The 21,707-nt window shown below is 51.7% G+C and overlaps 10 protein-coding genes across 10 annotated transcripts; 6 read left to right on the top strand and 4 right to left on the bottom strand.

Moving 5' to 3' along the window:
• Window positions 1-2: 2 nt before the first annotated feature.
• BX661DRAFT_175483 (uncharacterized protein) lies at window positions 3-1,490 on the bottom strand. Its single transcript, XM_051534080.1, has 2 exons — window positions 1,064-1,490; window positions 3-923 (listed from the first exon to the last, which is right to left on the bottom strand). The coding sequence occupies exons 1-2, from the start codon at window positions 1,254-1,256 to the stop codon at window positions 133-135; spliced, it is 984 nt and encodes a 327-aa protein (XP_051395150.1). The 5' UTR covers window positions 1,257-1,490; the 3' UTR covers window positions 3-132.
• A 253-nt stretch (window positions 1,491-1,743) lies between these two features.
• On the top strand, window positions 1,744-2,109 carry BX661DRAFT_195362 (uncharacterized protein; the record flags this gene model as incomplete). The annotated part of the gene is made up of 1 exon (XM_051537934.1): window positions 1,744-2,109. One exon carries the CDS (start codon window positions 1,744-1,746, stop codon window positions 2,107-2,109), a length of 366 nt encoding a protein of 121 aa, XP_051395149.1.
• Window positions 2,110-2,347: 238 nt separating this feature from the next.
• BX661DRAFT_175481 (uncharacterized protein) lies at window positions 2,348-3,056 on the top strand. Its single transcript, XM_051534079.1, has 3 exons — window positions 2,348-2,556; window positions 2,665-2,711; window positions 2,822-3,056. The coding sequence occupies exons 1-3, from the start codon at window positions 2,481-2,483 to the stop codon at window positions 2,981-2,983; spliced, it is 285 nt and encodes a 94-aa protein (XP_051395148.1). The 5' UTR covers window positions 2,348-2,480; the 3' UTR covers window positions 2,984-3,056.
• Window positions 3,057-4,580: 1,524 nt separating this feature from the next.
• BX661DRAFT_136329 (uncharacterized protein) lies at window positions 4,581-5,792 on the top strand (the record flags this gene model as incomplete). Its single annotated transcript, XM_051532671.1, has 2 exons — window positions 4,581-4,685; window positions 5,064-5,792. Coding segments are annotated over 2 exons (834 nt in total), but the record flags the coding sequence as incomplete, so codon positions are not given.
• A 1,350-nt stretch (window positions 5,793-7,142) lies between these two features.
• BX661DRAFT_175472 (mediator complex subunit 23-domain-containing protein) lies at window positions 7,143-11,683 on the top strand. The gene has a single exon (XM_051534078.1). The coding sequence runs from the start codon at window positions 7,306-7,308 to the stop codon at window positions 11,641-11,643; it is 4,338 nt and encodes a 1,445-aa protein (XP_051395146.1). The 5' UTR covers window positions 7,143-7,305; the 3' UTR covers window positions 11,644-11,683.
• Window positions 11,684-12,557, bottom strand: BX661DRAFT_175471 (Isochorismatase-like protein). Its single transcript, XM_051534077.1, has one exon. The coding sequence runs from the start codon at window positions 12,362-12,364 to the stop codon at window positions 11,726-11,728; it is 639 nt and encodes a 212-aa protein (XP_051395145.1). The 5' UTR covers window positions 12,365-12,557; the 3' UTR covers window positions 11,684-11,725.
• A 69-nt stretch (window positions 12,558-12,626) lies between these two features.
• Window positions 12,627-13,987, top strand: BX661DRAFT_175470 (CRAL/TRIO domain-containing protein). The gene has a single exon (XM_051534076.1). It carries the CDS (start codon window positions 12,790-12,792, stop codon window positions 13,846-13,848), a length of 1,059 nt encoding a protein of 352 aa, XP_051395144.1. The 5' UTR covers window positions 12,627-12,789; the 3' UTR covers window positions 13,849-13,987.
• A 10-nt stretch (window positions 13,988-13,997) lies between these two features.
• Window positions 13,998-15,838, top strand: BX661DRAFT_221712 (uncharacterized protein). The gene is made up of 6 exons (XM_051538841.1): window positions 13,998-14,874; window positions 14,903-15,091; window positions 15,130-15,187; window positions 15,223-15,247; window positions 15,280-15,442; window positions 15,502-15,838. The coding sequence occupies exons 1-6, from the start codon at window positions 14,113-14,115 to the stop codon at window positions 15,757-15,759; spliced, it is 1,455 nt and encodes a 484-aa protein (XP_051395143.1). The 5' UTR covers window positions 13,998-14,112; the 3' UTR covers window positions 15,760-15,838.
• Window positions 15,839-16,007: 169 nt separating this feature from the next.
• Window positions 16,008-16,613, bottom strand: BX661DRAFT_138667 (40S ribosomal protein S5; the record flags this gene model as incomplete). The annotated part of the gene is made up of 1 exon (XM_051532736.1): window positions 16,008-16,613. The coding sequence occupies one exon, from the start codon at window positions 16,611-16,613 to the stop codon at window positions 16,008-16,010; it is 606 nt and encodes a 201-aa protein (XP_051395142.1).
• Window positions 16,614-17,913: 1,300 nt separating this feature from the next.
• On the bottom strand, window positions 17,914-21,288 carry BX661DRAFT_175465 (trypsin-like cysteine/serine peptidase domain-containing protein). Its single transcript, XM_051534075.1, has one exon. The coding sequence runs from the start codon at window positions 21,118-21,120 to the stop codon at window positions 17,968-17,970; it is 3,153 nt and encodes a 1,050-aa protein (XP_051395141.1). The 5' UTR covers window positions 21,121-21,288; the 3' UTR covers window positions 17,914-17,967.
• Window positions 21,289-21,707: the final 419 nt, after the last annotated feature.

The following is a 21,707-nucleotide window of genomic DNA, read 5'->3' as shown; positions in this document are numbered from 1 at the left end:
ATCAGCGAATCAGATCATTTGTTTTCTGATAATATGCAAGGCTAAATATTTGTATTTGTGGGAGCCACAAATGTCATAAAAGAATTATAAGGGAAATATTAAACCAGCAACATATACTAAAAAAATAGGCATCTAGATAATAAGCGCGCGCAATACATCGCTCAAAGCGACAACACCGACTGGTTTGATGTCTTCATCAACAACAATCAAGCGCTGCACATGCATCTTGCGAATGATATCGAGCACTGAGTGCAGCGTGTCGCTCTGCGTGCACGTGTGCACGCCGGGGTAGTCGTCCGGCCTAAGCGCCAGGGCTTCGGACACGGAAATATTAAGCTCGTCCAGCAGACCCTCGCGTGCAAGCAAAATGATATCCGACTCGGCAAACACATTGAGCACCACACCGTTGTCGTCCAGAATGGGCACGACAGAGATGTTGTTTTCGACAAACATCCGGATAATATCTATAACCGAGACGTCCATAGTGGCAGTGATTAGATCGCCGTAGGTGCCGATATCCAGGTCAAATAGGGTGTGCTGCTTGAGCTTCTTCTTGTCGTCAATGTTGACGGCCATGAAGTTGAGGATGCGATAGATTGAAAGCATTGAGACAATGACGTCGCCGCCAGTGTCTGTGTCCTCGTCGACTAGGGCGAGTGCCGAGTAGTCGGTGGCCAGGAGGCGCCGGGAAACCTCGTAGAGTGTGTCCAGTGGGTTTGCGCACAATGTGTTGGTTTGCCGCGACTTGAATCGCAGGAGCAGGTCCTTAAAGTTGTCCAGCTGCACTTGGCCCAGATCATCGATGGCCTCGGAATACGAAAAGTTCGAGTAGTAGTACTGTATCATGTTCACCAGGTCCGTCGTGGTCAGCATCCCTGAGTAGCACGACTGCGTAGAATCGTACATTGGCGCAGACTCGACACCTATGTGAATACACGTGCAGACCAAGAGCAAGAACAAGAGGCATGTGAGCAGATGTACCGATTAACATTGAGTATCTTCAATGGGGCCTCGAGGACAAAACATCGCCCTATTATTCCCGTTCTTTGGGTTTTTGCTTTACCATTTTGAACTAGCGTCGACAGCGCCTTTGTCACCAACAGCTTGGTATCGAGCACTATAAGGCGGAAGCTGACAGGAATCATGTCATATGCGGAATGCTGCTTGAGAAAAAAGCTGGCCAGCTGTGCCAGTTCTCTGCGCTTGGATACGGCCGACTGCCCACCGCTTGACCTATGTGTGCCGAGAATATCCATGCTGTCTTTTTTTATTCAGCGCGCGTTTAAAATAAAAGGTGGTGTGTGCTGTGCCGCAGTATGCGAAATAAGATGAGCTGGCGTTGAATTGACAAGTGTGTGAGGAAATGGAGAAAGCAAGTGTGTAAAAAAAATTGTTTCTATTTGAACAGAAGGGTATGTGGAAACAAAAAATTATTGAGTGTGAAAGTGATGCTGAAATAAAAGCACGGAGCGCGAAAAAAAGGGGAAGACGACACGCCTTAGTTCATCTGCCAGCGTGACATTGGCATGCGCTTCGCTTTTACCAGTGCCTGGAAATTATTCTACTCAATCTCGGCTTGAGACATTAATTGCATTCAGCTCCTTTCTTCTGCTGTAAAAATAAAATTGTAATTATTAATATTTTTCTCCTGGATTTGCTTCATCGTCTCTGTTGTTTTCCTTTTTTTCCTTCTCTCCAGCACATTTATAAAACCCACACAGCCATTATTCTGTACTATCCAGAATGTCCAGCACCAGCACCAGCAGCAACAGCGGCGTAAAGTCCGTGGCTAAGGCAATCGCAGTACTTGCCTTTCTATGCATGTTGCATTCGGGCTACTCTGCGCGCGAGTTTCTTTTGTACAGCAAATCCATCGGCCGGCAGGACCTCTCATTGCCAATTGAAATTGTGCTTGAATGCCTGGGAACTCTGGCCGTTATGGCCGTCGCCCTGGTGTTTGGTGTCGGCGAGTTCAAGCCTATCAGCTACGAGGCCGAGATGAAGCGGTACTCGATTGACGGCATTTATTCCAGACCGTCCTTCCAGATCTTCAACCATCGCGGCCGGTTCCTTCGTCCGACAAAGCCCGTTGCCCCGGATAATGAGTAGATCTTGGTACTTTGTGCGATCTTATCTGCCTGCCTGCCTGCCTGCCTGCCTGCCTGCCTGCCTGCCTGCTCGCGGATGTTGGAGTGGCAAATGGCAAGACTATTTTTTAAAAGGAGAAATTGCTGAGATGGCCGCTTTTAATGCCGCGTTTGGCTCCCACAAGATGCTAAAGCTCACCACTATCCATGTTAAGGAATAACTGGGCTTTTCTTCTCCAAAATCGACCCTGGAATCGATCTCTTTTTCTTGCCAAAAAAATCAACCTTATTTGTATTCCCCCTCTCTTTTATATAGTACACTTTTACTATCCTGCAAATACATTACGTATCAACTTAGCACTAGCAAATAAAAGTGAACCCCAGTTGTTGAATATGGCATTCGCAAGCTCTGTATTGGCAGTCGGCAAGGGTACTGACATCAGCAAGGTGGAAGCGATCTGCGGCTTTCGTAAGTACAGCGAGGCATTGTTTAGTCGTTGTATAACGAGAAGCATTGCAAGATACACACGTGTGTATGCTAAACTAGCGAGTGTGTGCGTTTATATTTTGTATTTAGTCGAAGTGTACATCCATTCGATTCTGTTCAGTCGCAAGGTATATCCAGTAAGTGTAATGCTGAGTGTGTTCGCCAATGTATCCCTTCATTGATTGGTTGCTTCTGTTGTGACAACTAAAAAAACACTAAGAAAAAAACGCTTTCTCAAAGTGCATAGAAGACCCTGTTTGAGGACCAGTTTGCATACGGCATTCCGGTCAAGGCCAGCCGTCACCCGGGGCTCAACCAGTACATCATCAACGCCATTGCTGCGGTCAAGGCGGAGTTGGCTCAGGCAAGTTTACTAGCCCAACATATTTGTAGCTATTACCAAAATTAAACATTTAAATGGTTGTTCCCGCTTGGTCAGAACAAGATACTAAACAAAAAAGTATGTGGCAGTGTGGCAGTGTGGCAGTGTGGCAGTGTGGCAATTGCGACCATTGCGACCATTGCGACCATTGCGACCATTGCGACCATTGCGACCATTGCGTGTGTAATGTAGAGCAATGCTGTTGGCGACGTGATGGTCGATATTATTGATGGGCAAGGGGAATCGATCGAGTCGTTTGTGCTGGAGCTGACGACAATCAGCGGGAGCTACGAGAGCAAGCACGGTTTTGATCTCAGAGCTGCACTGATTCGAATGAGTATGTTGGAGCCAGCGGCAGAGCTGCCAAAAGGTAATTGGATAAAACGATTTTTATTTAGCAATGCAGTAGCATCAGGATATGCAAGCGCAAAAAAAATAATTGTGGCACATCGCTGTACTTACTGCTATGGTGTTACTGCCCAAAGTGTAGACGCAACGTTTCAAGTATGTTTCTGGCGTCAAAACAATGGCGTGCCGTCACTTGAGAAGGTACTCAATGCTGCATTCTTTATGCCCAGTGCAAACTAGAAAAAAAGGGTGTGTATATTTGTACCGTTTTTTATTGTGGAAAGAAAATAGCAATGACATTTGCTCTTTTCTTGCTCTGTAGAATATGTGGGTGCCTCGGTTGGAAAGGGCTGATCTCGATGGGCCCAAGGAAGCAGAGGATGCAGGCACCAAAAGGACAGTGCCGCTTGGGACTGTTGACAGCGCAGAGTTAAAGGTTGGTTTCTTGGAAAATCCAAATTTTCTTTTTTACTGAAGGCATCTTGCAACTACACTAAGCACAGACATCAGGCGTAATCTTGGCTGGATTTTATACTATTTTGATTTTTTTGCTTGTAGGTGCAAGTTTTGGCGCTGCTTCGTCGCAGCTAATGCCAGTCCTTAAAAAGGTCAAAAAGTCAAAGGGAAAAAAGCATTAGTTTTATTTTACATTGCTTGTGCTGGTTGGTTGAGCTCATCATCATCATCACGGCTTTTCCGCTGCTTCGTCTCTCCCAACCCCACTTTCGTTCTCACTGCCAAATTTTTCATTTTTTTATTGCGGCTTTGAAAAATTAAACGTGCGTGACCTATTCACAAAGCATCGTTTTTGCCAAGTTCTCTTCTTTTCTTTTCCCATCCTCTTTTTTTACAGTACTTTATTTTTTCGCTCTCTTTTTTCTTTATATTTCTTTTTTACTTTTCAGTTTTACTTTTTTCTCTTCCTCTTCATTATTTTTCTAATACATATATTTCTCTTCCTCTCCTTCTTTTTTCTATATTAACTTTTTGCCATTTTTCTCTTCAGTTTTCACTACTTTTTGTTGTTTTACTTAATTCATTTTGTCACTTTTACTCTCTCACTCTCTGATTTTTCATTCACTCACTCATTATTTTTGTTTTCTTTTGTTGTTAACTAATGCAAATGATGGAAGGACCAGCAGTGTCGGCTCAGGCCACCAACGGTATGTATGTACCCAATGCCCAGCAGCATTCTCCTCTCAATGGCAGCGTTGGACCTATGCAGTATGGGGCGACGCCTGCTTCTCAAAAGTCTGAGGACCTCGAAACCAAGTCGCTCTATGTGGGTAACCTCGACCCTCGTATTACGGAGCCGGTTCTGGCCGAGGTCTTCTCCGCTGTGCGTCCCGTTGTCGCAGTCAAGATTATCCCCGATAAGCGTGTAAGTGCTCCCCCTTCCCTTTTTTATCCCTTTCTTGCGTGCGTGTGTTTTATTATGCAATGATATATTGGTGCATGCAAGTGTATATGTATATTTTTGTTTACTGTGGTTTTTTTGTCGTGTACGAAAGCCGATGTCTTCTATGATTCCTGAGCGGCAAGAATAATGTGTTTGCTTTTTTGTCTCTCCAGTGTGTGTATGCGCAATTACTGGCATTCTCTTTCCCGATTATCCCTTCTTTTTGGAAAGAAAAAGGAGGAAGAGGGGGAGACATTAACGCGCACCCTTTTACCAGCTCGAAAATAAAAAGGCATGAATAATTTCAAATTACTGATCATTTACGTCATCTGTTCCTTCATTTTTCATAAACATTTTTAGCAGGTGCACGGTGGTCTGAACTACGGGTTTGTCGAGTTTGGCAGCCACCAGGATGCCGAAGTAGCTCTGCAAAACATGAACGGGCGCAGTGTGTACGAGTATGAGATTCGCGTGAACTGGGCATTCACTAGCAACGGCGGGCAGCTGCAGGAGGACACGAGTACCCACTGCCACATTTTCGTCGGAGACCTGAGTGCCGAGGTCAACGACCAAGTGCTTTCCAAGGCATTCGAGAACTACCCTAGCATGAGCGATGCGCGCGTAATGTGGGACATGACATCGGGCAAGTCGCGCGGCTACGGCTTCGTGACGTTCCGCGACCGCAATGACGCAGACATGGCGATTGCGCAGATGAACGGCGAGTGGCTTGGCAGCCGGGCCATCCGGGTCAACTGGGCCAACCAGAAGGCGTCGTCCAAGGCCAGGCAGGACATGCACCAGCAGCCGCACTCTGTGGCCGGTACGCTCTCGTACGAGGACGTGCGCGACCAGACTGCACACTACAAGAGCACCGTCTATGTGGGCAACTTGACCAACTACACAACGCAGGATCAGCTGCAGGGTCTGTTCCAGGGCTACGGGTACGTAGTGGAATTTAGGATGCAATCTGACCGTGGGTTTGCGTTTGTCAAAATGGACACGCACGAGAACGCGGCCATGGCTATTACGCAGCTTAACGGGGCAATGATCAATGGCAGGCCGCTCAAGTGCTCGTGGGGCAAGGACCGTTTGATGGATCCCAAGGCGGCCTTTGGTGCTATTGCAGCGGCGGCGGCGGCCAACCCGGCGTACACGTACCCGTATGCCTACGGCATGGCTCCGCAGCAGTACGGTGTGCCGCAGCAGGCTGGAATCAACGGCCAGCAGCAGCAGCAGCAGGTTCAGCAGCAGGTGGGCCAGCAGCAGCAGGTGGGCGCACAGGGGTGGGGTCCGTTTGGCGGATACGAATCGTATGCGTACTACGGCAACCCGAATTATGCGCAGCCCGGGCAGATGATGCCCCAGCAGCAGCAACAGCAGGGTGTGATTGGCAGCAGCGTGGTGTCTGGAGTTATGCCTGGTGCCGGATCCTCTGTTTCGCAGGCGTCTCCTGATAGCAACCATTATTGAGGCAAAACACAGGCATTCGTTTTTTTCCGCTTTTCTATATTTTTTATGTTTTCCTCTCATTTTCTCAGTTCTCTGTATTAAATGTTTTTTCTCATTTTTCTAAACTAAATTTTATCCATTTATTCACTTTACCTGCTTGACATACGTTTAGTATTGCAATTTTTTTCTTTTTTCCATTTCAGCAAGACAAGCTAAAAAAAAAGTTATCATCAGCATATGCAGAGCAATATATTGTACCTTTTATTTTCTCCAATCGCGTGTGGATCTGAAGGCGAAAAGGGTGAGAAAAGAAAACCCGAATCAGGGAACGTTTGCTGTTTCATCCCCCCAATTCCACATTCTTTCTCTAGTTTTTTTTTGTTTTTTTATTTCATTTTTTTTATTTAAAGGTGTTAATTTCACTTGTTATTTCCTTATCCCTTATTCCTTATTTATTTTTTGGTGCATGGATCAGCTTATAGAGTATCTCGTCGGAGTGATAGAGTCAAGCTACCAAGACCTCGCACACCTTGTTCCCTGCGGCTCCTTCCTTGGACTCTTTGATGAACGGCCTATAAAACGCACGCGACCCAACCCGCACACCACCACCTCTCAGGGGCTTTTCGAGTTCGACGACAGCGAAGTCACCTGCAAGCGCATCCTCACACTAACCCTCCAAGCACTCAACACGGGCACACCAGCACCCGATGTTCTCCGCGTAGTAGTCGACGCCGTGCGTAGTATCCACGATGGCAGTGCGGTTTTGGATATGGGGTTCCGGTCGCTTTTTGAAATATACCAGGGAAGGCTGGCGTACCATTGCGCGAATCGGTTTAGGGAAAAGGCTGGGGGGAGCGAGTTTGGCGATGAGTACCTTGTTTTGACCTTGTTGTTTGAACTGCATAGGCCGAGAACCTGGGTGGCGGCGGTAAGGGTCATGTCGATGGTAACAAAGTCTGCCATCGGGATCATGTACGGTGGTAGCAACAACAACAACAACAACAACAACAACAACAACAACAACAACAACAACAACAACAACAACAACAACAACAACAACAACAGCAGCAGCAGCAGCAGCAGTAGTGGCGGTGGTGGCAGTGAGGACTTGGCGAAGGGCACGCATGCGGCGTCGCTTTTGGAGATCAGCGGGATGACACTGCTGCCCGAAAAGGTCTGCCGAGAGGCCATCCGCCAAGTCTGGCGGCTGCTATTGGATAGCGCGGCAACCGAGGCACAAATGACCAGTATGCTGGGATCAGCGCGGCGGACGCGGTGGCAGATCCGGTTCGAAGCAACAATGGAACTCTTCGACTGCTTCGTTGGACGCTCCCAGCCGCATATCGGACGGCCCCTTGTGTCATACTACACGGTGGCGAAGGAGCTAGATCCCGGAGGCGCAGTGGCCGAGAACGGCATGCTAGGCGGGTCAATGCAGGGTATTGTGGATCTGTGCCTGAAGCGCAAGCGGAGACTTGGAAGGATCCTGCTGCCGCCCGATGGATCGTGGCCGCTTATCTCGCATGCGTCGAGGGCGCATACGGTTAAGCATGTGTATGACCAGCCGGCGTATGCGCTGGTCCGGGATGCGCTGACTGTGGAGGAGACCGAGAGGGGCCCGTCGGCGAACAAGTACGTCGCGGACTTGCTGTACCAGAGGGCGCCGACGGATGAGATCTTTGGGGCGATCCGCAACCACCGGATCATGAAGAAGAAGGCCATGGCAGCGGTGGCCAGCGACAGCTACGTGCCACAGGGCGGCAGCAATAATATACCAACCAACGGCAAGGACGCGGCCAGCGATAGCGCTGAGGCGGAGAAGCGCGAGGTTGCGGTGCTGCTGCTAGATGCCATGACGCAGCGGATCCAGCAGGTGGTCGAGTACATCCAGCGGCAGTGCGACTTTGACAGCCTGCTGAACGAGCGCAAGCTCAACGAGAACTCGGACGGCACAATGGTGGTGCCGCAGCGGTTCAAGTACTGGGAGTACATGAATGAGGTGGCAGACCAGCTATACTACTTTGTCCTGTTCGACGCGATCGCGTTCCGCAACATCCACGCGCGGCTGTACGCTCTGGTGTTCCCGCCGGACAGCGACCTGCTGAGCCGGCAGCGCGGGCAGCGCGACAACGCGTACATCTGGCTGCTGCTGCAGCTGTACCACATCGAGCGGGTGTCAGCGGGGCCGATCCGCGCAGACCTGGCGGGCGACGAGGACATGCTGGACCAGCTGCTGCAGATGTACAACGAGCAGCAGATTGTGTCCAAGGACGCGTTCTACCTGCGCGACCTCGCGCTGCAGGCGGCGATGAGCCACCAGCAGGACAACATCCGCGACAACCAGGGCGTCAAGTTCCGGCACCCGCGCATGGCTGTGGCCATGCCGTTCGCCCCAGTGGTGTTCCGGCTGCAGCGCGAGTTCGGGCAGCAGTTCAAGGACGAGCGGTTCGAGCTTCTGGAGGGCCGCGACGTCTGCAGCGCGATGAAGACGGCGACGGTCAGTATGCTGCGGCAGAACGTCGTGCCCAACGCGCTGTACACGTTCCTGGTGCCGGCGCAGGAGGACGTGCGGCAGCTGCAGGGTGCCGAGACCACGTACCAGGCCGGCGGCAACGTGGCGACGCTGGTGCTGGACCACATCAATGTCGGCGGCAAGCACCGGCTGCTGCAGCTGGTGTACAAGATGATGCTGGCGCACGAGCAGGGCCCGCAGTTCCAGATCGGCAGCCGCCAGCCGAGCGTGCGCGACGGCGTCAGCTGCGTGTCGCCGCACATCGTCGACACGGTCTACCGGCTGCTGTACAACGCGCCGTACTCCAACGAGCTGATGATGAAGGAGGTTCTGGAGAAGCTCCGGCGCTGCGACAAGGTCATGGCCACGGGCAACGCGCGCTTCTCGGCCGCGACCCTGCGGTGGCTGCACACCATCTACCAGCTGATGAACTGCCGGCTGCTGCGGTTCTTCAAGTACTACGCGCACGCCGCGCACCTTGTGCACCACCTGCGGCACTCGCTGGTGCACGTGACGCACCGGCAGCTGTATGGGTCGCTGGAGTGCTTTGCGCTGTGCCTGGTCAATCTGCAGCACGATGTGGATTTCCTACAGGCGCTGTTGGACCCGGCGTACCACGGCGTGCCGCTGACGCCGCACCCGAGCGCGCTGCTGCGGCCGCCACAGACGCGGTACTCGAAGCCCAAGCACGCGTGGTTCGAGTGCGCGATGCTGGCGCGCAACGCCGTCACCGTGATTTCGCGCATCGTGCATATGCGCGGGCTCGCGGATGCGCCTGGGCTGGTGCTGGAGGACTGCCTGGACAGCCTGGGCGCCGAGCAGCGCGCGATGGTCTGGGCGCCTGCTGTGCTGCGGTACTTGCCGCGGGCGGTGCGGGGGTACTTTGGATCTAACCACGCCGGATCTAATCACGCCGGATCTAATCACGCCGGGCCCAACCGCGCCGCCGCCTCTAGTTCTGCCAGCCCCAACCCGCCCGTGGCGCCCGCCGCTGTGCGCCAGCTCCTTGCGTCGGCGCCAGGCCACTTGCAGCTGCATCTGAACGCAGCACCAGACACGGCTGCGGCCGCAATGCTGGTGCAGTTTTACGCAGAGCGGCCGCGGCACCCGCTGCTTCTGCTGGCCGTATGGGAGTCGCTCCGCGGCGCTGACCTGGGCCACAGCGACGTCGCGCGTGTGGTCGCGCTGGTGCGGCGCGTGCTGCTGCAGTTTCCGGCGTCGCAGATGTCCAGCTACACGACGACGCTGGTCGACTACCTGGCGCAGGACCCGGACCCGAACCTGGCGCTGCTGGACGCCTTTATGTTCCGCCTGCAGTTTGTGCGCCACGAGCACGTGGTGTTTGCGCTGACGCGCGGCGAACACGACCTGCGCGGCGATGCCAGGCGGCTGGCGCTGGTGCGGTTTGCGCTGCTGGAGGCGCCTGGCTTTGTCGAGCGGCTGAACGAGTGGCACCGGCTGGACTTCCAGGGCCGGTACTGGGCGGACTTTGGCCAGTGGAGCAAGCAGGAGGCGTACCTGGCGCGGTTCCCGGAGTTCTTCGAGCACGAGGCTATGCTGGGCCCGCTGGGCGCGGCGCTGGACCCGCCGGCGGCGCTGAAGCTGCCGATCTACTACGAGAACGGCATGGTGCGGCTGCTGCCCGTGCTGGAGTTTGCACTCGGCCGGCTGATCGAGGCTGAGGACCGCGACCTGCTGCGGTCGGTGCTCGACCGCTTGGGCATCCTGTACCGCCTGCACCAGGTGCCACTGACAACGCTGATGAACACGCTGTTCGTCTACTACGACGCGCCCACGCTGCACGACCCCGCGGTGGCGCGCAGCCTCAACCTGTCGCTTCTGGACATGACGCAGCAGAACTTCTCGGCCGAGTTTGCTGCGTTTGTTCGCGGGGCGTCGGATGCTGTCCCGGAGGACTCCGGCTATGTGCGGCGGATGATGGTGCGGATCTCCATGGCGATCGCGCGCCACCTGCCGGACCCGCCGAACGACGGACTGCCGGAGATTCACTACCGCGAAATCCCTAACCCGATCCTCCTGGTGCTGACCGAGTGCACAGTGGAGCTGTTGACCTGGTGGTGCCTGCACCAGGCGCCGCTGTCTGCTGCGCGTCTGGCGCCACCGCTGCGCGTGAGCTCAGAGCCGGAGATCCGCGCCGAGGAGCGCGGGCGTGTGCTGCGGGCGAATGCGTGGCCGCTGGCGCGGCTGTGGTTTGCGCTGGCCATGGAGGGCGACGTGCCCGGCGCATTGCCGGCTGCCTCGTTTATCCATAGCACCGGCGTGCTTGCCAATGTGCTCCCGGACGAGCTCATGTCGTTCCCCTTTGTGCGCCATCTGGCGGACATTATTCGCGATCCGCTGCTGGGACCGAGCTCGGCGCCCAAGCAGTATTTCTCGTTTGTTGAGTTTTCGCAGCAAGGCAGCACCGGCAACACTAGCACTGGCGGTGGCGGTGGCGGTGGCGGTAGTGGGAGGGCGGGTGGCACGCTCGCTGCTGCCTCGGTGTTTAGCTCGTTTGAGCAGAACCGGTCGCGCAATATGGCCAATGCGCCCAACACGTATTTGACTTTGCTGCACAGTATCTTGCACTACGGCGGCGTCGCGACATTTGCAGCCTTGGGCGAAACCATCCATGCGCTAGTGCCGACGCTTAGCTCCGACATGCAGCTGCTATATGTGTGCTCGACTGTGGGCCCTATATTGTACAGGCTTGTGGAGCATGGCGCCCTTTATGTGCGCATTTTAGCTGATTTGCTGGCTATTGCCGGGCAAGTGTGTGCTGGGTGGGTGGGCGGATCTTCTTCCTCCCCTTCCGGACAGGGGATGAGCACGAAAGCGGTGGAACAGGTGGTGGACTTTTTCTGCTTTGTCAAGGACCAGTTTGACCCCGGAAGGGACGCGTGGCGGAGCGTTGCGCCGCATATTTTGGCTCTGCCACCGCTGCTGCGGTACCAGCTACAATGCATAATTGACCAATAGCCCTTTTCTTTTTCAATGCAAACCATAAACCATAGATCATAGACCATAGACCATATTTCGTGTTTCGTATTTGATAAAGTTACTATTTGAAAAGGAGCTTGTTGTCCCTCGCGGCCTGCTGGTACTCTTTGACCAAATCCCTGATGCGCGCAAACAGCGGGTTGCTTGCGTCTCCAGCAAGTTGGAACAAGACCGACTCTGACGACACGATCCTGGCGCCCTCCTGGCGCATTCTCTCCAAAGCAATCTGTATCTCCGGGTGATTTATCGACGAAACACCATCCGCCAACACATGCACCTCCACTCCTCTCTCCAGCAAATCCAAGCAGGTCTGCAATACACACACATGGCTCTCCATCCCATACAATACTACGGAGTTTACCCCAAGTTCCTTCAATTTATCTTGTACAGTGTCTGTAACCATTGAGAACTTAGTCTTGGGCTCATTCAGGATGGCGTGGTCGATGGGAATTTCAGCCACGGTGGAGCCGAGTTTGGCGGGGTATTGCTCGGTGACTATGAGGGGGATTGAGAGGTGTTGGGAGACGTGGGACATTTTTTGAGCTACTTGGACGAGAGAGGGGAAAGCATGGATGGCAGTGCGGAACCGCTCTTGGATGTCGCAGAGGAAGAAGGCTGTTGTGGAGGGGGTGAGGCGGCCAACGGTGGCGCGGAGCAGTGGGGCGGATGAGTTGAGTGCACGGACGACAGTTGAAGACATTGTTTTTAAATAAATAAAAAGTATTAGTATTAGTATTGTTTTTGTCTTTGTTTTTGTTTCCTGATGATGAAAGAAAGAATAAAAAAGAAGAGGGAAAAAAAGGAATGTTTGATGCTGAGAGAAAAAAATAGAGCCTTTATATATCAAAATCGAAATTTCCTTTGCAGTGTTTTTTGCTTTGTTTATTTCTCTTGCATAATATCGCTTTTAAAACCTCATCCTAAAAAGTTTCCTTTTTTGAAACAGTATAGCATCATCACACCCTGTTTTTGCGTTTTTTTGTTTGTTTGCTCTTTTGCACATTTCCCTTCCATTTTTTACACTTCATCTCAAATTCGCAACCCTAAAAAAATAATAAATAAAACAAAGTAATAAACCACAGCTATATTCCTCCTATTCTTCTTTTTTGTTTTGCTTATTAAAGGATGTCCGGTTTCTTCTCCAGTCTCCTTGGCGGCCGCTCATCCACAGCCACGGCCGCAGCCTCTGCAGCTACACCAGATCCTGCCATCTACGACACTGCTCCGCGGCTCACCCCAGGGCTCAACCCAATCACAGTGACGCCCTTGCCGACCCCTAAAGAGCAAGAGCTAATCACCCTGATCCAAACAACGCACCTCGCCAAGCTCCTCCAAGACCTACCAGCGGAGCCTCAAGATAACCACCCGCGATTTGCAGCCTCAGTTTGGCTAACCGCCCAGCGTATCCTCCTGTATTTGCGTGCAAGCAAGAACGATTTGGCGAAAACACTTGTTAGATTGCGTAGCTCCTTAGAGTGGCATTGTGTTTTCCGGCCACATGCGATTACACCCGAGTCCATGGGAGTGGAGGGTGGGTCTGGGAAACAGTATGTCAATGGGTATGATCGTGGAGGGAGGCCGATTATTTATATGTTTCCGCATAGGCAGAATACGAGGGACTCGAGTGAGCAGCTGAGGTGGGTAGTTTTTAATATGGAGCAGGCCATTAGGAGCATGCCGGAGGGAGCAACAAAGTGGACGATTGTGATTGATGTTTCCCGGTATTCCATGTCGCAGTCGGTGCCACTATCGGTTGCTAGGGAGTTTTTGAATATCTTGGAGTCGCATTATCCCGAAAGACTGCATAAGGCTTTGGTTTTGAATCCGCCGGGGATGTTTGTCATGTTTTATCACATTGTGGCGCCGTTTATTGATCCTGTGACAAAGGAGAAAGTGTCGTTTGTCGATTTAACTGGGAAGAAGAAAGTGGAGGAAGGGGATAAGGCTGGGCCTTGGGTGGATATTCGGGAGCATGTGGCGGAGGATCAGCTGCAGAGCGATGCTGGTGGAGCTTGGGAGTTTAGGTTCGACAAGCTGGTCTACTGGCAGGAACTGCAGAAGAGCTATGATGCGTGGATTGCGACTTATGTGGCGGCTGCAGCTGCAGTTGCGCCACCGCCATTGATCGAGGCTGTGGCAGAGGAGGCAGCAGTGCCGGTTGCTGTGGAGCCGGCGAGCAGCTAATAAATCTCAATAACATATCACGTTATGCGGTTTTTTTCGGGTTAAGTGGTTCAATGTGACCAATCACAGATCGACATTAATTTTTTCTTTTTTTCTATTTTGTCCTCTCCTTAACAAATAAATTTTTTTTCTAATTTTCTTTCTTTTCCTTTTTCTCTTGCATTGTCAATTAGGCTAATTCTTTCTTATTATTATCTTTATTTATCCTCCAAACACACACACACGGAAAAAAAACCCAGAATATTTATTATCTGTGTTGCCATCATGTTTGGCAAACCCGTATATGCGTATGATTCTGAGGAAGAAAACCAACTTTACAAGGACCACTCCACCACAGACAGCGATTCTGATCATATTGACAGCGATGTAGAGGACAAGATCCTCAGCCATGTGTATTACCAATCCAACAGCCAGGCTATTAGTCAGCCCGCTGGTAAACCGGACGACCGTAGCCACAGCCAGCAAGAACTCTGCAAAGCCAAAGCCGACAATGACGAGGAAGAGGTGAATAAGCGGGAGGAGGATACCAAAAATGATGATGATGATGAGGAGGAGGAGGAGGACAGCAGGTACCAGATAGGATCGAAACCTCGCAAACCCCAAACGCACCAGAAACCCGCACCCCAACAGCAATCCCACGGTGATCTGTCCTCGGACTCGGATTCAGAGTCTGAAATGGCTCCAGCACGAACAGTGGCAGCGGGCGTGAAGCACCAGGTGAACACCAAGGGCACCGTCGCATGCAATGCCAGCTCTGCCGAAGCTGTCGACGAATTCCTCGACGCCCTAGTCACGCAAGCCGATGGGGGGCTTTCAGACATGGAGCACCAGCATGTCCAGATCGACTCCCTGCTCAGCCCCGCACTCACCCATGTGGTGACCCTAAAGCGTACGCGCGAATCCGACGAATACGAGTACCTCGATGAGGCAGAAATCCAAGGACGCAACCGCTATTTCATGGAGGAAAAAGAAATCATCTGCTCGCGATGCAATTTGCCCGGACATATAGCCCGGGAATGCACCGTAGTAAGCTGCACCCTATGCGGGGAACAAGGGCATGCATCCAGGGACTGTCGGTGGACAGGGACGGTTTGTCACCGGTGTAATATGCGCGGACATATTTCTGCCGAATGTCCGCAGAAATCCAACGCCTATCGTGGAAAAGCCCAGGGCTGCAGCAGGTGTTCGGCAGGGACTCATCATACCGAGGAGTGTGCGAGTATTTGGCGCAGATACGCGTACGGTAAGACGCTCCCTGGGACTGGAAGCGGGGGGATGCAGGTGGAGGTTGTGCCGTGGTGTTATAATTGCGCGGCGAAGGGCCACTTTGGCGACGATTGTCTTCAGGAGAGAACCAGGGGTGCGTTTTCGGAGCGGACGGCTTTTGGCGCGAAGAATTGTCCTGTGAGGATCGCGAGTGTTCAGCAAAAGCAGGCTGATTATGCTAGGGGTGGTTCTGGACACGGTGGTTCTGGACATGGTGGACAGGGTGGGCACGGAGGGCACGGCGGACACGGTGGTTATCAGAAAACGCATATTAATAATCGCCTCGATGGGAATTCTCGCGGTGGTGACCATGGTGGTCGGAACTATCGTAACGACAGGAATAACGATAGGAATAGCGGCGGTAATCACGACCGGAGAAGGTACGAGTCATCGATGCATAGCTCAAACAATCGCAGAAACGACTACAGGACAGCAGACTATCCCCGGTCCAACCATGGCAATCAGGGCGGTGGCGGTAACGGTGGACGCGGGTATGAACCAAGGAGAGCACCCACCTACACCCCGAGCATCAGCCGCAGAAACCAGAATAATGGCAATAACAATGCTAAATCGTCGTCGTCGCATAAAAAGTTTAAAGACGATGGGTCCAGCTACAATGCCAACCGCAACCACAACCGCAGATGAGTACTTTTTTATATACATAGAAAATACACCCAACATTTTACACTTTTTTTTACAAATACAACGGATGAAATCGCACAATATTTCGTGGGTTCAAAAAATAACGCTTCCAATTTCTTGTTTTCAGTTCCAATAGGTTTAGTTAGACACGTGGAAAAAAGAAATGTATAAGTAAAGAAAAAGAAGCTTGTCTTTTTCCAAAAAAATAAAACCTCTTCTCGAATGTCCCTGAAAAGCAGTTTCCATATTCCTTAACGGTTGGACTTGGCAACACGCTCATCCTCGTCCTTCTTCTTGATGGCGTACGAGTTGGACGAACCCTTGGCGGCGTTGATCAGCTCATCGGCCAGGCACTCGGCAATAGTCTTGACGTTACGGAACGAAGCTCCGCGGGCACCAACGGTGATCAGGTAGATACCCTTGTTGACACGACGCAGAGGCGACACATCAACAGCCTGGCGACGGACGGTACCGCCCGAGCCCAGACGGGTCGAGTCCTCACGGGGACCGGTGTTGGTAATGGCATCGATAAGAACCTGGATGGGGTTCTGGTCGGTGAGCAGGTTGACAATCTCGAAAGCGTGCTTGACGATACGGACAGCCATCAGCTTCTTACCGGTGTTACGGCCGTGCATCATGAGCGAGTTGGTCAGACGCTCAACGATGGGGCACTGGGCCTTGCGGAACTTGCGCGTGGCATAGCGACCGGCGGTGTGGGGCAGGTACACGGGGTTGCGAACCTGGATGTAGTCGGCGAGGGAGATATCCTTGATCTCGAGATCGTCGAAGGTCCACTTGTTGAACAGGCAGATACCTGCAGACTCGGAGCGAGCTTCGGCGGGCAGAACAGAGGCCATTTTAAAGTGCTTGGATACTACCAAGTTTGCAAGAAAGAAAAATGAAGAAAGAGGTTTGAAAGAATTAGTAGGTGTGTTTGCAGTAAGTAGAACTCTGTCCAGCCATGTGCAAATAAGCCACTTTAACAACACGCAAGTTGTCCAGAAAATACAAGAGAGATAAAATCGAGAGAAAAATGTTCTGAAGCACTGCCCCTGCCTGTCAGCCGCTCTGTGTGTGCCTCTGCAACCAAAAAAACCTAGCTCACTCTGCAAAGCTGAAATGCACTCAATTGAGAATACAAACAGCAGGCATTGCACACATAGTCACTAGGCCATACAAAAAAGACCCCTCTGTTCTGAGAAGGCTTCAAAAGCACGGTCTCTATATAAGTTTAAGTGTGTGCATGCACTAGCGCAGTTGTGGTTGATCCGAACGTTATAATCCTGTCCTCCAAGCCCGCAAGTAAAAAAACCACCAATACGCTCACACTCCAGCCAGCCAATCACCCTCAAAGCAGTGTGCTTTCCAGAGCTCTGCCACAAGGAGACCCAGGCGCGTTTTCAATGTCCGGGAATCTCAAGACAACGTGTACAGCAGCACGCTCTGAAACCCCAATATGCTTGTCGCTAGTAGTGTAACATTGGTGGTGCTTCCCGTGCCAAAAAAAGCAGCCTAGAAGGAATGTGCTAATTAAAATTGGGATTCTCTGAATTCGCATAATGCAAATTCTAAAAATTCCCCAGAGTAACGCTCCTTATTTAAATTTGCACACGCCTTCTGCCATCCCTGCTTAAAAATAAACACGCGTATCTGCTGTCTCTCGCCACAATCACGGATGGATGCACCGTCTAGCTCCATCCATCATATATCCAATAACGAATCCATTATAGCTTCCGCGTCTCTCTCTCTCCTTAATTATCTCTCTCTAGACATCTAGACCGCTTACCCGTTCTCTTCTAGTGATACATACACAAAAAAAATTATTTTTGGCTCCAGATGGGGAATGAAAGGATGAATCCAACAATAGAGTAGCACTGCCTGCGCTATTCACAGCATCAAAAAAATACACTTTTCCCCTGCTTGTATTTTTTTCGCTGTGCTCTCAAGATTGATTGGCTTCCTTTTTCTCTGCTCTATAAGCACCTACCACAGGCCTTTTTGTCGAGCGAAGAGCTGCCAGCCACCAATTTCACAATTTCTGTGATTGGTTTTAAGCAGACAAACGTGTGCCCTTCAAATGACTGTGATCTCGCTGCTAATCCGGTGATCGATTGTGCACGTGCCCCAATTTAAACGCCTATAGTTGTAATTGAAAAAGCCGCTTCTATTTTGTCGCTTCCGAATACTATTTTGTACCAAAAAACTCTATTTCTATTCAGCCGCGCTGCCGGTGCAATCGTGACGAATCTTGCTCCATCCGCCGGGCGCCGAGTCGTCTTTGACAATCTCGACAGTCGGCCAGTAATGTGAGTTGAGCTTGACGCTGACGACCTCAGGAATCATGTCAATGCCTATAATGCGCACATAGATGAAACCATCCTTGGCCACAGAAAGGCCCTGCAGTGCAACTACGAACGAGTTTAGATCGGGGGTCGCCACGTCGCCGACATGCGTGACAAACGAGGTTGGAGCCAAGTCGGCCGTGTATGCCGGTGAGCCGTAAATATTATACGACACATAGACTCTGGATGGCAACTTGCGGCACTGCTGGCGGACTGCCAAGTGAGGTTCATGCAAAATAGCGCCGGCCCACTGGATAATGCGCTGTGTGTCTGTGCCGTAGTCCCTATCGGTTCTAGCAATCACCTCGATGACCTTTTTGTTGCGCAAAACTGTCATATTCACGGCGCTAAGCCCCGATATGTGGTAAAAGTCTTCGTTCTGGGTCACTGTATTGCTGTTGAGCTCCAGAATAACGTCCAGAGGCTCAAGCACATCGGAACACATGCTACCACATGCCACCCGGCTGATCATCAGGAGCTGGCGATGGGGCGCAGACGCGTTGCTACTGCGGATACGGTCTATCCACGCCCGATCCAGCCCAAGGTGCCTGGACTCGACGAGCGATATGGTGGTAAATTCGACGCCCAAAACACAAATCTCGGGCGCCATTCCCATGGACATCTGGCTGAGTACTGGCATCAACAAGCGGGCGTCCAGTCCGTAAAAGTACTCACCTCCAGAACCCTCGCCCTCGTAACCATCACCCATATAAGACACCCACATGCCGCATACCATGCCCTCGCTTGTGTCGGTCAAAATGCCCGTGTTGTACTTTTGCGCATCGCGCATGTCCAGCTTGAACCAGTTCGCGTTAATTGAACGAAACCGCGGCGGCGAGTGCTTGGGTATGCTCGTGGCCTCGACCACAGATACTGACGTGTTCATTGTAGCCAGCCCTCTGCTGCTGTTGTATGCGTGTAGCAGTAGCTTGTCGCCCTCGACGACCGGTGTGCACGACAGTTTGGCCGCCCTAACTGGCGTTTTCCTAAGAACCGCGGGATTGTACTTTGCAATGGCAAAATTCAGTGTCGGGTGCAGGTAAACGACTTTGGCCGACACGACTATTGACTCAGCCACGGTCAGAGAGAGGTCACCCATTTCAAAGGGGACGATGCTGCGGCTGATGACTACTAGGCCGCGCTCTACGTCTACAATGAGCCCCGTTCCCGTGCGCCGACTTACTGGAAATGCGTTGATCAACCACGGAACGTAGAAATGGACTTGTACTAGCGACGGTATGATTTGCTGCACAGCCGCTCTAGACGAAGTTGCAAATTGCGTTGTTTGCTCATCAATGTCTCGAGCTCTTTCATCACCAATACGCTCTAGCTCTATTGTTGTACGCGGTGGCTTAATAGTATTCCGGTCCCAGACGCCGGTCTGGTCGTTGCGCACGTATACATCCATATCCGTCCAATGCCGCTCGTTCTCAACAACATCAACACGCACCTCGTTGATATCGTTTAGAGAGTAGTGCACAACGGGGATGCGCGCCCGGTCGGGCAATTGGCAAATTACCCGGATGAAATCCTCCAGCGTGGGTGTCAATTGGCCGTCGACTGACTTGATTATTATGCCTTCGCCGACATCGTTTAGTGAGAACATGCCCCACGCCTGCGCAATAAAAACACCATGAGCCGGCATGCAGTAATACCTGGCCAGTTGGTAGGACAGGTCGTGTATTACACCACCGCCCATTGTTAGGTACTTTGCGGGGGTGATGAGGTTAATATCCTCGACGACGACCAAGAACTCAAGGGGCATCCCATCTCTCTCGACTATGATGGCGACTTGCTGGTCGATGCTACTGTCAAATATGTCGTTCAGCTCGACAAATCCAGAAACAATCCGACCATTGATGCTGACCAGAACATCGCCAGCAATCATTCCGGCGCGATCCCCGGGACCCTGCGGCAGTACAGTCTCGGCCACCAGCATTCCAATCTCGGTGGCATTATGCGCACGAGCGCGCGCCTCGGATCCTGCTGACAGGCCTATTCGCCTAGCATAATCAAACGGCTTGTGCAAAAAATGTACCTGTATATCACCCCTGTCCACGGACCTGCCGCTTTGAATCAGCTCGAGCGCCCGTTTGACGCGGTCCAACGGCATAAAGAAATCTGTGGCTGATTGATTTCGCCCAGCAGTCTGCATTCCAATGGCGTTGCCGCAAATATCTATCACCGGGCTTCCCGAGCTGCCGCCGCTGGAACTGGCCGCCGCCTGTAGATAGAATGTGTTAAAATCGTTGTACGCCATAGGCCCAAAGTCTGGCACATTGCGGTCGACCTTGGATATCTGACCTGCCAAAATGGACAGCTCTTCACCAGCGTCGTTGCCGATAATGCGAATTTCTGTGCCAATTCGTGCCATGGCTGGATCCAGCGCCAGCTCGTGCACATCGTGATAGATGACATCCTTGGGTGAGTACTGTAGGAACCCAAAATCATGGATGGGATCGCGGTATATCGTGTGAACGTTGACTCGCTCGCGGTTCTGGAATAAAACTTCACCAACAAAGGGGCCTGCACACGCTATATGCCGGTTAGTCAATATGATGCCGCGAGCCTTGTCGACAACAAACCCGGATGCCTCGGTGGACACGGCGTCCATTGTGTCAAAGGGCACGGCCTGGCAAAACCGCACGGTGACTACGGCCTTGGTCGCCTTCTCGGATACCACCTGCCACTGCGATGCTAGCGGCTGACTGACACGAGCCTCGGCGCGAAAGCCGACTGGGATTCCCATTAATCTGTTTTCCCAGATGCCAGCGTTGCCAAAGCTCAGCCCCATGTCTAACGACCGACGCCGGTCCAAAACCTGGCTCTGAAGCTGCGGTGCATTCTTGTTGTTTATCTTGAGCAGTCGCTTGGGGTTCAGCTCGAGCTCGGCATCAGCGCTACCTGGTGAACGAGCCCGTCTTAATGGTGACGAGGTGAGCGAAAAAGCATCGATTTCGCTAGGTACATCAGCAACGCGCGCTTCAGATCCGCCCGTGTGCTGCGGAGTATACATATGCATGCTGGATGTTGAGAAATGTTTTTGTAATTTGTGCGCAATGAAAACTCAAAGGCGTAGCTTGCTGCTTATATTTTTATATTTGCCAAACTTTGAACTGAAAATAAAAGTAACTTTGCAATGATGAAAAAGGAGGGGGTTGTGGTATTGCGAAACAGTCAACAATTAGGCCCTTGTTTTTTATTTTCTCAATATTTATTGTTTGCTTGCAATGTGCTAATTGGATAAAAGTGTAAAAAAAATCTGAAACCGAAATCTGAAGAAGCAACATGACGCATCGGCCACATGACGAGTGCACAATATGGCAAATTGATGGTGACGCAGCGTGTATTCCGATGACTTCAGTGTGCAATGAAGTTGCCCGTGCATGGCTTGCACTTGATTCGAGTTGCGTTGCGTCTTTTACACGAACAAGCATGATAAAATATATGGTTGAGAAAATGTATAATAGAACAGAAAAATAAATGTGGAGAGGAAAATAGAAAACAAGTTAAAAGAGCGAGCATACCGGTCAGCCAGCTGTAGAGAACACATCTTCTGCTGCAGCTTAACTTTTCGCCGCTCGCTCAGCAATAAAGATTTTGAAACAA

Source organism: Kickxella alabastrina (genome assembly GCF_025024165.1).
Source record: "Kickxella alabastrina strain RSA 675 chromosome Unknown BX661scaffold_1, whole genome shotgun sequence".
Classification (NCBI taxonomy): domain Eukaryota; kingdom Fungi; phylum Kickxellomycota; class Kickxellomycetes; order Kickxellales; family Kickxellaceae; genus Kickxella; species Kickxella alabastrina.
The sequence above is the reverse complement of the archived record's forward strand: the minus strand, read 5'-3'. Positions and strand labels throughout refer to the sequence as shown.

Coding starts and splice junctions, on each gene's coding strand:
- BX661DRAFT_175483 (XM_051534080.1), bottom strand. CDS start 1,256: ATGGATATTCTCGGCACACATAGGTCAAGCGGTGGGCAGTCGGCCGTA. Junction 924..1,063: donor GTCGACGCTAGTTCAAAATG/GTAAAGCAAAAA, acceptor GTATTCACATAG/GTGTCGAGTCTGCGCCAATG.
- BX661DRAFT_175481 (XM_051534079.1), top strand. CDS start 2,481: ATGGCATTCGCAAGCTCTGTATTGGCAGTCGGCAAGGGTACTGACATC. Junction 2,557..2,664: donor GGAAGCGATCTGCGGCTTTC/GTAAGTACAGCG, acceptor TTTTGTATTTAG/TCGAAGTGTACATCCATTCG. Junction 2,712..2,821: donor TCAGTCGCAAGGTATATCCA/GTAAGTGTAATG, acceptor CAAAGTGCATAG/AAGACCCTGTTTGAGGACCA.
- BX661DRAFT_175472 (XM_051534078.1), top strand. CDS start 7,306: ATGACACTGCTGCCCGAAAAGGTCTGCCGAGAGGCCATCCGCCAAGTC.
- BX661DRAFT_175471 (XM_051534077.1), bottom strand. CDS start 12,364: ATGTCTTCAACTGTCGTCCGTGCACTCAACTCATCCGCCCCACTGCTC.
- BX661DRAFT_175470 (XM_051534076.1), top strand. CDS start 12,790: ATGTCCGGTTTCTTCTCCAGTCTCCTTGGCGGCCGCTCATCCACAGCC.
- BX661DRAFT_221712 (XM_051538841.1), top strand. CDS start 14,113: ATGTTTGGCAAACCCGTATATGCGTATGATTCTGAGGAAGAAAACCAA. Junction 15,188..15,222: donor GGGCCACTTTGGCGACGATT/GTCTTCAGGAGA, acceptor GCGTTTTCGGAG/CGGACGGCTTTTGGCGCGAA. Junction 15,248..15,279: donor GGCTTTTGGCGCGAAGAATT/GTCCTGTGAGGA, acceptor GTTCAGCAAAAG/CAGGCTGATTATGCTAGGGG.
- BX661DRAFT_175465 (XM_051534075.1), bottom strand. CDS start 21,120: ATGCATATGTATACTCCGCAGCACACGGGCGGATCTGAAGCGCGCGTT.